Consider the following 12,338-nt stretch of genomic DNA (forward strand, 5'->3'; position numbering starts at 1 on the left):
TAATTAAATATGAGTCTGGGGGAAATAGCAGTCAGACAGATTATTTTCTGGTTAGGAGGGCCGATAGGAGGTTAGTGAGGGATGTTAAAGTTATAGGAAGTGAGGAGCGTGTGCAGCAGCACAAACTATTGATTCGTGATATGGTGCTTAAAGAACAAGTGATGAAAAAGAGGACTTATGTACCTAGGAGGAAAATTTGGAAGCTGAAAAACCAAGTAGTAAGGGATGCCTTCTACTGCAAGTTGAGGAGAGAGGTGGCTGAACAGGGAGCTGTAGACAGAGGCGTTAATGAACAGTACAGAGCCCTCAAGAACAATTTCTTGAGAGTTACTGATGTAACATGCGGTTGGACAGGAGGACCACCAAGACATAAAGTAACTTGGTGGTGGGATGAGGGTGTAGAAGCTGCAGTTAAGGAGAAAAAGAAGGCTTTTCTGGGAATGGAGGAAGGGTGGTAGCAGGGAGGAATATTTGGCTGCCAAACGTAGGGCTAGAAGAGAGGTATACAGGGCAAAGTCTGAGTCACAGTCACAGAGACTATTACTTGATGACCTAAATCATGGGGAAAGGAAAAATATGATATTTAGGGTGGCAGGTCAAGTGAAGAGGGATAATCGGGATATTATAGGTGAGCAGTGTGTGAAGAATGATGAAGGAAGGGTAGTGGTGAACAGTGAGGATATTAAAGATGCATGAAGAGAGCATTATAACCGGTTGTTGAATGAGGAGTTTGACTGGGACAGGGAAGGTTTGGAGCCAGCAGATCCAGTGTCTGGCCCTTGGCCTTTGATTGATACTGCTACTGTGAGTGAGGCAATAGGCAGGATGAAGGTGGGGAAGGCAGCAGGTGTGTCTGGGTTGACTGCCGAAATGTTGAAGGCCTCAGGCGATATAGGGGTGAGTTTAGTCACTGACCTGATAAATAGGATTATTTATGAGTGTGTTGTTCCAGATGATTGGCTGAAGAGTGTAACTGTAAATGTGTATAAAGGGAAGGGTGATGCCCTGGAAAGAGGAAATTATAGAGGTATAAAGCTCTTAGATCAGATAATGAAGGTAATGGAGAGAGTTTTAGAAGGTATGATTAGAGAAAGAGTGAATATTGATGAGATGCAGTTTGGGTTTAAGCCAGGTAGGGGGACCACTGATGCCATATTCATTGTTCGACAGCTTCAGGAAAAATATATTGGTAGGAGAAGGGATCTTTATTTTGTTTTTGTTGATTTGGAAAAGGCCTTTGACAAAGTCTTTAGAGAGGTGGTGAAGTGGGCAATGAGAAAGTTTGGCTTGGAGGAGTGGCTGGTTCAGGTGGTTATGGCCATGCATGTGGGTGCTCACACCCAGGTAAGAGTGAATGGAGATTTGAGTGATGAGTTTTCCGTGAATGTTGGTGTGCATCGGGGGTCAGTCTTGAGTCCCATGTTGTTTATCATGGTACTTGAAGCCCTTTCACATGACTTTAGAAACGGACTCCCGTGGGAGTTGTTATATGCTGATGATTTGGTGTTGATTGCAGAGAATGAAAGGGAGGCGGAGGAAAGGTTTACGAAGTGGAGAGATGGTATGGGGCAAAAGGGTTTAAGAGTAAATGCAGATAAATCAAGTGATGATATCTAGGGTTGGTGGCGGTACTGTCATAGATGAGGGAGAGTGGCCATGTGCAGTTTGCCACAAGGGCGTGGGAAGTAATTCCATCTTGTGCGGTGTGTGTGATAAATGGGTGCATAAGAGATGTAGTGGTATCAGAGGCAGACTGCGAGATAATGCTGATTTTATGTGTACGGCGTGTCGGGGTGAGCAGGTGGAGATTGTCAGACGTGAAAGGGTTGAACTTGCTGGTGAATCTCTTGAGTGTGTGGAAGAGTTTTGTTATTTGGGAGACATATTGTGTGCTGGAGGTGAGGCTGGAGCTAGCTCTGTGGCTAGGGTGAGAAGTGGTTGGAAGAAGTTCAGGGAGCTCTTGCCTCTCCTGACATTGAGAGGACTCTCCCTACGTGCTAAGGGGTCTTTGTATGCAGCATGTGTTAGGAGTGTAATGCTGTATGGTAGTGAGACCTGGGCAGTGAAGGAGGAAGATACTCGCCGGCTCAGACGTACAGAAATGACAATGATTAGGTGGATGTGCAGTGCGTCCCAGCGTCCAAGGCCTGGAGGGGCTGGGTTTACGATGGAAGAGTTGAGAGGTAGGATGGGACTGGAATGTATTGGTGTTGTGATGAGGAGAGGTAGATTGAGGTGGTTTGGACATGTGGAGAGGATGGGGGATGATAATTGGGTGAGGAAGGTGAGAAGTGTTAATACTGGGGGTGGGGTTATGAGGGGTAGACCGAGAAAGACATGGGACGAGGTCATCAAGTGTGACCTTAGGGTTAAGGGACTGAACAGGGAGGCTGGAATGGATCATGCAGCATGGAGAGCCGCCATTAGGTGACGAAGGCCGACACATGCAAGCATGTTGGAGCCTTTGAAAACGAAAACGAAAACGAAACTGTGGTGGTGGTTTCTTTGTTGTGTCCGAATGTTGTATGGGCAAGTGACCTCAAAGCATTAAGTCTTGGTGTTATTTTATTCTTCATGTTTGTGATGTGTTATTTAAATGACATTGATGTATTGTATGTTACACCAAGGATTTTGTGTGTGTGTGTGTGTGTGTGTGTGTGTGTGTGTGTGTGTGTGTGTGTGTGTGTGGTAGGGGGGTGTTGTTTATGGTGAGGTGTGGGATGTGATTGTATTCTGTTGTCCAGTTTGTGAGAAGGGTCACTGTAGATTTGGCTGGGGCTATTTTGAGCCTGTTTGTGGTGAACCATTCGCGTAGTGAGTTGAGGTAAGGTTGAATGATGTGTGCAGCTGTGATTGCGTTTTAGTGCGTACATGTAAGTTTTATATCATCTGCATATGAAGCTATGTGTATCTGTGGTGTGTGGGGTGTGGGTATGTCATGCATGTATAGGTTAAAGAGTGTAGGGGACAAAACAGATCCTTGGGGGACGCCATTTATGAAGTTTCTGATGTTAGAAGACTGACCGGCAAATGTTACGTTTGCACATCTGCCTGCTAAGTAGTTTGTCAGCCATCTTTTTGTGTTATTGTGCATGTTTGTGTTGAGTATTTTGTTTGTGAGGTTGTGGCAGGGGATGGCATCAAAAGCTTTGCTAATGTCTAGTGTGATTAGGAGTGTTCTATGTGGTGGCCTAGCTGAATTCATGCCATCGAAAACTCTCTGTGCAAGGTCCGTAAGAAGGGTGTTTGTGGAGTGTAGTGGCCTAAAACCATGTTGTGTGGGCTAGGGGAATGTGAGGTGTGACTAGTTGTAGTACTAGTCAATCAGTGACTTTAGAGGGTGTGCAGAGGAGTGTGATGGGGTGGTGTGAGGAGGGTAACGTGGGATCTTTGTTGGGTTTAAGGACAGTGATGATAATGCCATGCTCCCAGATGTTGGGTATATAGTTTGATATGTTGGTGAGTGCTTGTATGCCTTGTGGTCCAAGGTGTTTCAGGTGAATGTTGCTTATGTTGTCAGGTCCACAGGCAGATGAGTGCTTGGGGTTGTTAATGATGTGCTTCATCTGGTTATAAGTGAAAGGTGCGTAGTCTGGGTCTGTGGAGAACTGTCTCTTACGTCGGATGATGCGTCGGTCTTCAGGATGGAGGTTTAGATGGCTGACTTGTGAAAAGTGACTGATGAGAGTGTTTGCTTGTTGTTTGTTTGAGGGTATGGTGTCTGTTGTTGTGATGGCAGCGTGTGATTGTGTGGTGTTGCCGCTGGAAAGTGTGATGCTGTTTAGTGTTTTGTGGTGTTGCTGTTGGATGTTTGTTTTGTGGTCAAGTGTTTGGAGGTAATTTTTCCAATTTAGTGTTTGCTGTTCTGATATATTATTGTTTATTTGAGTGTTGAGTTCTTGTATTTGTTGTACTGTATCTTGTGTATGGGGTGTTGGGGAGTGTCACAGTGTGTCTCGTTGTCCAATGAGGCCTTGAATTTCTGGTGTGAAGTTGGGGTTATGTCTCTTTCTGTTGCCTCTAGGGATGTGTTTTTTGTCTGCATTTTGTATAATTGTATTGAAAGTGTGCACAGCGGTGTTGATGTTTGTGATGGGTGTACTGTTTAGTGTTTCAAAATGTTGTTCTGTTTCAGTTACAAAGGCCTCCCAGTTGGCTCTCTTATAATTAGTGTATGTGTGTTTGTGGCCAGCTGGGGTGATTCTGGTTTTGGTAGTGATGATGATTGGGAGATCAGAACCTAGGGTTTTGACCACTCTCCTTGATGTAGTGGGGGCGAGGTTTGGGGAGCAGAAGGTGATGTCTGGAGATGATTGGAGGAAGAGGGCTTGGTGTGGGATATGGGTATGTTGGTCTAGATTGTTCGGTATGAAAAGATGATCTGTCTGCGATTGTAGTACCAGCCCTCTGTCTGTGTCAGGGTTGTTGACATGCCAGGCCGACGACTTGGCATTGAAATCACTCCCCAGGATGATGTTGGGTATGTTAGTGATGTGGTGTATCTGTGAAGTGCAATTGTGTGGTACTGTGGGGGACAATTGGGGGGGAATGTATGTGTTAGCGATTGTTATGTGTGATTTGTTACCAGTGCGTATTTTAACTGATTGTATTTCTGTTGTGGTGTCACGTGGGGGGAGAAGTGACTTTGTGTGTGCACTTGTATCTGCAAAGTTGATGGATTTGTGTACCAGGGTGATGTGTCCACCGCCACTGCCGTCGGCCCGGTCTTGTCGAATGGTGGTGAAGTTATGAAATGTCGGTGTTTTCTGTGTGTGTAGTTTTGTTTCTTGTAAGATGACAATGTGTATGTTCTGTTGTTTGATGAATTGTGTGAGTTCTTGTTTTTTGGTGTTTATGCCATCTACTGTATGTTTAACTGAAGGATGTTTATGTTGTGTGTGCGATGTGTGTTGGCTGCTGCAGCACGGGGAGGAGGTGGTGTGGGTGGAGGGGAAGGGGTAGGAGGAGTTTGTGATGGAGGTAAGGGTTGAGGTGGATTAGGATGGGTTGGGGGACTGGATGGTGTGGGAAGGATCAGTGGGTTTGGCTGTGGAGGTGTGAAAGAAGTAGGAGTAGGATTGGTAGGGGGGTTGGTGGGTGGGGGGAAGGAGCATAAGGAGCAGGTCCAGGTGTTTGTGTAATGTTTTCTGGATGCAAGTGTTGTGCAGGTGTAATGGGTCCAGTTCTTGCAGGAATTGCACTGAACTGAACCCTTTGTCTGTCGGCTTGACGTGATAGATTTTGAGCATGTTGTTGTTGCTGTTGCCTCAGATTCATCTGAATGTGAACCAAGTGGAAAAGAGAGAGTTGGCTGGTTACATACAGGTGTGGGGGAAATAGCAGCCAGAATGACTATTTCCTGGTCAGGAGGGCTGATAGGAGGTTGGTTAGGGATGTTACAGTTATAGGGAGCAAGACAAATTACTGATAAGTAACATGGTGCTTAAGGAGCAGGTGGTGAAGAAGAGAACCTATGCACCTTGGAGGAAAATATGGAAGCTGAAAAACCAAGCAGTAAGGGATGCCTTCTGTAGTGAGATGAGTACAGTGGTGGCTGAACAGGGAGCTGCTGAAAGAAGTGTTAATGAACAGTACAGAGTTCTCAAGAACAATCTCCTCAGAGCTGCTGATTCAGTGTGTGGATGGAGAACAGGCTCTCCAAGACATAAGGTAACACTGTGGTGGGATGAGGGGGCAGAAAAGTAGCTAAGGTGAAAAGAAGATTTTTTTCCACTCACTTGATGTAGTGCTGCCTACTTCTTCCTTAGCCTTTATCATTCTTTTTCTATGCCTACCCTTCTCTCTTCCTATTTCTCCCATCTTTCCTGTCACCTCTTATTGCTTTTCTATCCTTTACAGGTGGCTTTACATTGAGTGACAAGCCAAATGCTTTCCTGTAAGCCAAGAAATCATTTACAACGCTGGGTGGTAACCATATAACCAAACCATATGTGCTCCCTACATGCCAACAAGTGGTTTGGTGGAGGGTTAGTGCCCCTCCCCATAAAACAAATAACTCAAAGTCATGTGGCCACTCCTTATGGGATTATGGCATCTGGCAACAGATAGATAGACAGAAAAGAGCTGGTAACAAAAAAGGAATGCTTGGCTGACAAGCAAAGGGCTAGAAAAGAAGTATACAGGGCAAAATCAGAGTCTCAGAGACTTTTACTAGATAGCCGAAATTGTAATGAATGGAAGAATATGATATTTAATAAGGCAAATCAGATGAAGGGGGAAAATAGGGATTTCGTGGGTGAGCACTGTGTGAAGAAGGACGAAGGAAAGGTAGTGGCAGACAGTAAGGATATTAAAGCTGCCTGGAAAGAGCATTGTAACTGGTTGTTAAATAAGGAGTTTGGCAAGAACAGGGAAGGTTTGGAATCAATGGATCCAATGTTTGACCCCTGGAATTTGATTGACACTGTTACTGTGAGCATGGCAATAGGCAAGATGTTGTTGAGGAAGGTGGCAGGTGTGTCTGGGCTGACTGCTGAAATGCTGAAGGTCTCACGAGATACAGGAGTGAGTGTAGTTACGATAGGATAAATCCGATTATACATGAGTGTGCGTTCCAGATGACTGGCAGAAGACAGTGACTGTAAATGGGATGGGTGATGCCCTGGAAAGAGGGAATTATAGAGACATAAAACCATTTACTATGCTGGGTGGCAACCATATAACTAAACTACAGCATCTGGTGGTTTACTGTGTAATTAAGGTGCTCAAACCAGATTGAGCACGTGTCAGTTTATATCCAACAGCTGGCTGGGGTTTACCGCTCATGTAATGCCACGCAGGGATGAGTGAGGCTGGTGACTCTCATCTCAAAGGTCAGGGCCAACTTGCCTGGCCTCAGGTTCCTACACTCCTCATGAGGCAAAATAGGATTAGATGATGATGATGATGATGATGAAAATGATAAAACTTTAGGACCCGATAATGAAGGTACAGTCGACCCTCAATTCTACAGACGGATTTTGGAAGCAACGGACGATATCTGCTGGCAGAGAATCGCTCCAGACACCCGTCATTTGTCCATTATTTGAAAGTTTGTCATTTCTAACTACATACAGTATTTCTCTTTACAGGTACAAAAATAAATGACTCGGAATTTGAAAATAAAAAATTACTATAACAAAGTACCGTACCTGACTCATGTGACCCATGTCCCATACCACCTGCCACTGCCTGCCTCAGTGTTGTGTGTATCGTCGCTGTGATGAGAAGCATTTATTTGCTTATTTCCTTGCTCCTCATTTTCTCTCAGAACTCTGAGCACGTGGTTCCAAACTTATTTTAGTTATGCCTAAGCACCCTGAAAGTGCTATGAACACAAGAAATGCATTTATTATAAAGGAAAATGTAAAATTGTTGGACGAACTGACGTGTAGTGTGGGAATATATATATATATATATATATATATACATATATATATATATATATATATATACACACAGTAAGCCAAAAAACCATTTACAACGCTGGGTGGTAACCATATAACCAAACCATACGTGTTCCCTACCTGTCAACATGTGAGTTGGTGGAGGGTTAGTGCCCCTTCCTGTAAAACAAATAACTCAAAGTCAAATGGCCACCCCTTACGGGATTATGGCGTCTAACAATAGATAGATAGATAGATAGACAGTATGTGAAGACACTACATGTTGACGTAGATAGTTAGGTAAGATCATTACGTGAGTTCAGTTCTTGCGAATTACTGTATACTGTACTGTCATACAAATTATACTGCTTGGCTGACTTTTTTATTATTCACAATTACTGCATTCGGGTGTATCTGAGAAGTGAGAAGTACGCAATCCCACCAGGCTGTGGACTTCAGTATAGTTTTTTTTCCATTATTGTTGACGACTAATGACTAAAAAATAGTTTCATACTTTTTTTTTCTTTTTAAATGAGTGTGCCGAAAGTGATTCTTGGTGAAATATGCATGATTCTGGGCGGCCATTATTCACATGCTGATTAGGTCAGAAGTTTTTGCTTGAGTGATAATGAGGACTTTCAAGCGGCAATCCTTGGTGGTTGAAATTTTCATGGGGAGTATTAGGGGGCAAAACTAGTCAGTTACGTTAGGTTAGAATGCACAGATGTGTCAAGTCGGCAAGATCATAAACACGTCTTGGATGTCTTACAGCAGACATATTATTTTGTAATAACCTATCTTTAAATAAATTTTCAACGAAAAATATGGGGCTCCTAGAACCTAACCCCCTATTTTACATGTAAATATATCATGTTTTAGCATGAAATTGATTTTGCACGAGGATCTGCATAACCTATCTTGTGTTATATGAAGACTCTACTGTACACCGTGAAGCAAGTTGTAATATAATGGGTCCACAGAAAACGGGGTATTGTGAGGTAAATAAGTCCACGACAGCGTCGCTGCACCTCATCTTCGATACCATCGTATTTTTTTTTTTTATTATTATTATTATTTTTTTAGTTTTAGGCTATTTTTCCCTTCATTTTCAAGCAGAGGACTTTTTCATTCAACGGACACTCATCCCCCCCCATTAGTCCGTTGATTCGAGGGTCGACTGTAATCGAGAGAGCTCTAGAAGGTATGATAAGTGAAACAGTGAATACTGATGAGATGCAGTTTGGATTCATGCCAGGAAGAGAGACCTCTGGTGCCATGTTCACTGTCTAACAGCTTCAGGAAAAATATAGAGAAAAGAAAAAGGAGCTGTACTTTGGTTTTGTTGATTTGGACATGGCCCCTGACAAAGTCCTTAGGGTGGTGGTGACGTAGGAAATGAGAAAGCTTGAGATTGAAGAATGGCTGGCCAGAGTGGTTATGGCTATGTATGTGGGTGCTCACAACCAGGTGAATGTTGATTTGAGTGATGAGTTTTCCTTGAATGTTCACATGCATCAGGGGTCAGTCTTGACTCTCTTGTTGTTTATCATGGTGCTTGAAATCCTCTCATGCAACACCAGATATGGACTCCCATGGGAGATGTTGTTTGCTGATGACTTGGTGTTGAATGCAGACAATGAAAGGGAGGCAGAGGAAAGATTTAGGAAGTGAAGAGATGATATGTGGCACAAGGGCTTGAGAGTAAATGCAAATAAAACAAAAGTGATGGTATCTAGGGCTGGTGGCAATACTGTCAAAGAGGGGGGAGAGTGGCCATGTGTGGTTAGCCATAGGGGCATTGGAAATAATTTTATCTTGTGCAGTATTTGTGATATGTGGGTGCATAAGAGATGTTCTGGTATTAGAGGTAGCCTGTGAGGTAATGCTGATTTTGTTTGTGTGGAGTGCTGGGAAGCACATGTGGGGACTGTCAGGTATGAAAGGACTGATCTTGCTGGTGGGTCTCTTGAGCATATGAAGGCATGTTGTTACTTGGGAGATATGTTATGCATTGGAGGTGGGGAGGGAGCTGGCTCTGTGGCTAGAGTGAGGAGTGGTTGGAAGAAGTTCAGGGAGATGTTGCCTCTCCTGACACTGAGAGGGCTTTCCCTCCATGCTACGGGATCTTTGTACATGACGTGTGTTAGGAGTGTAATGCTGTATGGCAGTGAGACCTGAGCTGTAAAGGAAGAGGATAGTCACAGACTCAAACATACAGAAATGACAACAATTAGGTAGATGTGCTGTGCATCCTTGAATGCAAGGCCAGGTGGGGGCTAGGTCTACATTGGAAGGGCTGAGTGGAAGGATGGGACTGGAATGTATTGGTGTTGTGACAGGGAGGGGCAGACTGAGATGGAAGGGGCATGTGGAGGGGATGGAGAATGACAACTGGGTGCAGAAAGTGAGAAGTGTGAATACTGGGGGAAGTGTTGCAAGAGGCAGGCAGGAAAAGATCTGGGATGAGGTAATAGTGTGAGACTTCTGGGATATAAGACTGAACAGGGAGACTACCAGAGACCGTGCTGCATGGAAAGCCGCCATTAGGTGACCAAGACCAATGCATGGAAGCATGTTGGAGCCTTTATAAATGAAAATCGACCTATTGGACTGTATGCTGAAGTTGCCTTTTTCCAGCAGTCAACCATCCTCCTTTTGGTGGATGGAAAGGAAGCTGTGGGATGTATGAATAACTAAGAAGCTCCACTGTTGGTTTATACAAATTTGGTACTCTCCTACTCAGGCATAAAAGAGAGTTGTCTTTTTTACATTACTGTACTGCATATCCATGCCAAACCATAATACTGACCTAATATTTTCAACAGTGGGTCTCTGCCAGGTGGTAGTTCGGGTGTTGTGATCAACGTAGTACACACGGCCACGGGGGTCCCGCCTTGCTTCCCATCCAGCAGGCAGCTGCTTAGGCCTCTCCCAGGTGGTAGAACGTGTTGTGTGATCCACGTAGTATCGTCGTCCAAACTGATCATATCTCATCTCCCATCTGGATACCGATTGAAATTCACATCCATTACATACAGCAAATAAAACCATTCTTCGGCTGACACAGAAATTCACATCTCCTATAAATAACCAACCAAACTTCAACTGATGGGGAAATTCAGCATAGCTGACTTGTTCTAATCCACTATCTTCTTAGGTCTTTCAGTTCACGGTTTCTGGACAATGAGAGATTGCCTTTTTCAAACTTTATAAGAAGACCTAAACTACCTTTAAGCAAATAAAATTATACCTGAATAGATGGAATTAAAAGGATAAAATGAGTAAAATGCAAAGTATTCAAGTAAATGTACACCAATTGAAAAGCAAATGCAGACAAAATCTGGATAAAAGTGCAATATAAGCAAGCACATTGTATCTGATGAACCTTCTTGATGTTCTGGTTATGGCTCTCATTTACAATACCTAAAAATCAAAATTTCTGATGCATTAGGCTACTTACAAAATTTACTGTGGATTATAAAAATCCATATAAAGTACTGGCTACAGTCTGAGGTATATTGCATTTGCTAGTAATCATGTATGCAAAATGATGACAAGTAGATTATGAAACCACAGAGGTAATGGGCATTAAACATGCTCTTTATTTCTGGAAGATGAGGAAGAACCATGGATCCCATGAAGTGAGAGCTCAGTTATGACAAAGAAATCTGCATACACCTGGTATTCTACACCTGATTAGAACAACAAAAAGTATTCATTAATGTATGATCAACTTTTAGTGCAATGATAATTAGGCTATCAGATAAAGGTGTAATATCAAGTGAATTGTACAATTCTGCCAAGCACATGCTTGCTGGAAGTTGCTATAATCTAGGTACATAATACACTTACAGAAAATATCTTCAAAGGAGAGTTACAAAAATTACATTATTTCAACTGTCATATGAGTCTGATAATTCCATATTTCAATTGGCATTTTGGTATGTGAGCTCCATGTTATATGAGGCAGGCAAAACCTATGCGATCGTAATCTGATGACCTCATTTTAAAATTTTTTCAATTCAGCCTCCTCCAGAGGAGATCATCATCATCATCATCATCATCATCATCATCATTGCAAGTTGGTCCTGACATTTAAGATGAGAACAACCGGCCTCACTCATCCCTGAGTGGAATTATGTGAGCAACAAAACCCAACCATCCCTTGGATATAAACCTGCACAGGCTCAATTCGACTGGAGTACCTTTATTACCCACTAAACCACCAGGCACCATAATTTGCTTATATGGTTACCACCCGGCATAATAAATGGCCTCCTGGTGTACAAGGAAACCATCTGGCTGGACACTCAGCGTAGATTCATCCATGGGCAGAAGGAAGAGGAACTATCTATCTATCTATCTATTGCCAGACGCCTCAATCCCATTTGGGGTGGCCACAAACAAATCGCCTCCAAGTCGCCCTGTCCCCCGCAATTTCACTACCCTGCTCCCAATTCACACCCCCCTCTCTCATATACCTCTCCACCCCATCCCTCCATCTCATCCTCGTCCTCCCCCTCCCTCTTCCCCCCTCCACCTCACTCACATACACTCTCTTCATCAGTCTTTCAATAATGAAGAAAAAAAAAGACAGACGAGGGAGCGTAGAGTCACCCATAGGTATAAGGAAGAGGAAAGAACGAAGGAAAGAAAGACAGAAGAGTACGGAAAGAAAGAAGGATGGAAGAATGGAAAGGGCAGTCACCAGAGAGCAGCAGTTTATAAAGTGAGTGGATGGTGAGTGCCCCCACCTACCACTGACATAAAAGTTGGGTGTCTAATTTTTCACAAATATTTTATCCAGTACGGTATAAATGCTGTCAAGTTTTAGAATAAAGCCATCCATTTCCTGGCTCAAAGGGTTTAGTGCCTGAGGAATTTACATAAGTACAGGCATTAGATCAGATTCCTGGCAGAAAAGATGATCACATCAATGTAGAAGAAACACTG

At 43.4% G+C, this 12,338-nt stretch overlaps 1 protein-coding gene across 1 annotated transcript in view; it reads right to left on the reverse strand.

Moving 5' to 3' along the window:
* Window positions 1-12,338, reverse strand: part of Su(dx) (WW domain containing E3 ubiquitin protein ligase suppressor of deltex) — a 279,179-nt gene that overhangs the window by 189,966 nt on the left and 76,875 nt on the right. Inside the window, exon 8 of the mRNA XM_080282428.1 lies at window positions 10,195-10,386. Within this exon, the coding sequence (XP_080138554.1) occupies window positions 10,195-10,386 (192 nt within the window). The remainder of the gene's footprint in view (window positions 1-10,194; window positions 10,387-12,338) is intronic.

This window comes from Coenobita brevimanus, chromosome 93 (assembly GCF_032717465.1).
Source record: "Coenobita brevimanus isolate Jiangsu-jjx chromosome 93, ASM3271746v2, whole genome shotgun sequence".
NCBI lineage: Eukaryota > Metazoa > Arthropoda > Malacostraca > Decapoda > Coenobitidae > Coenobita > Coenobita brevimanus.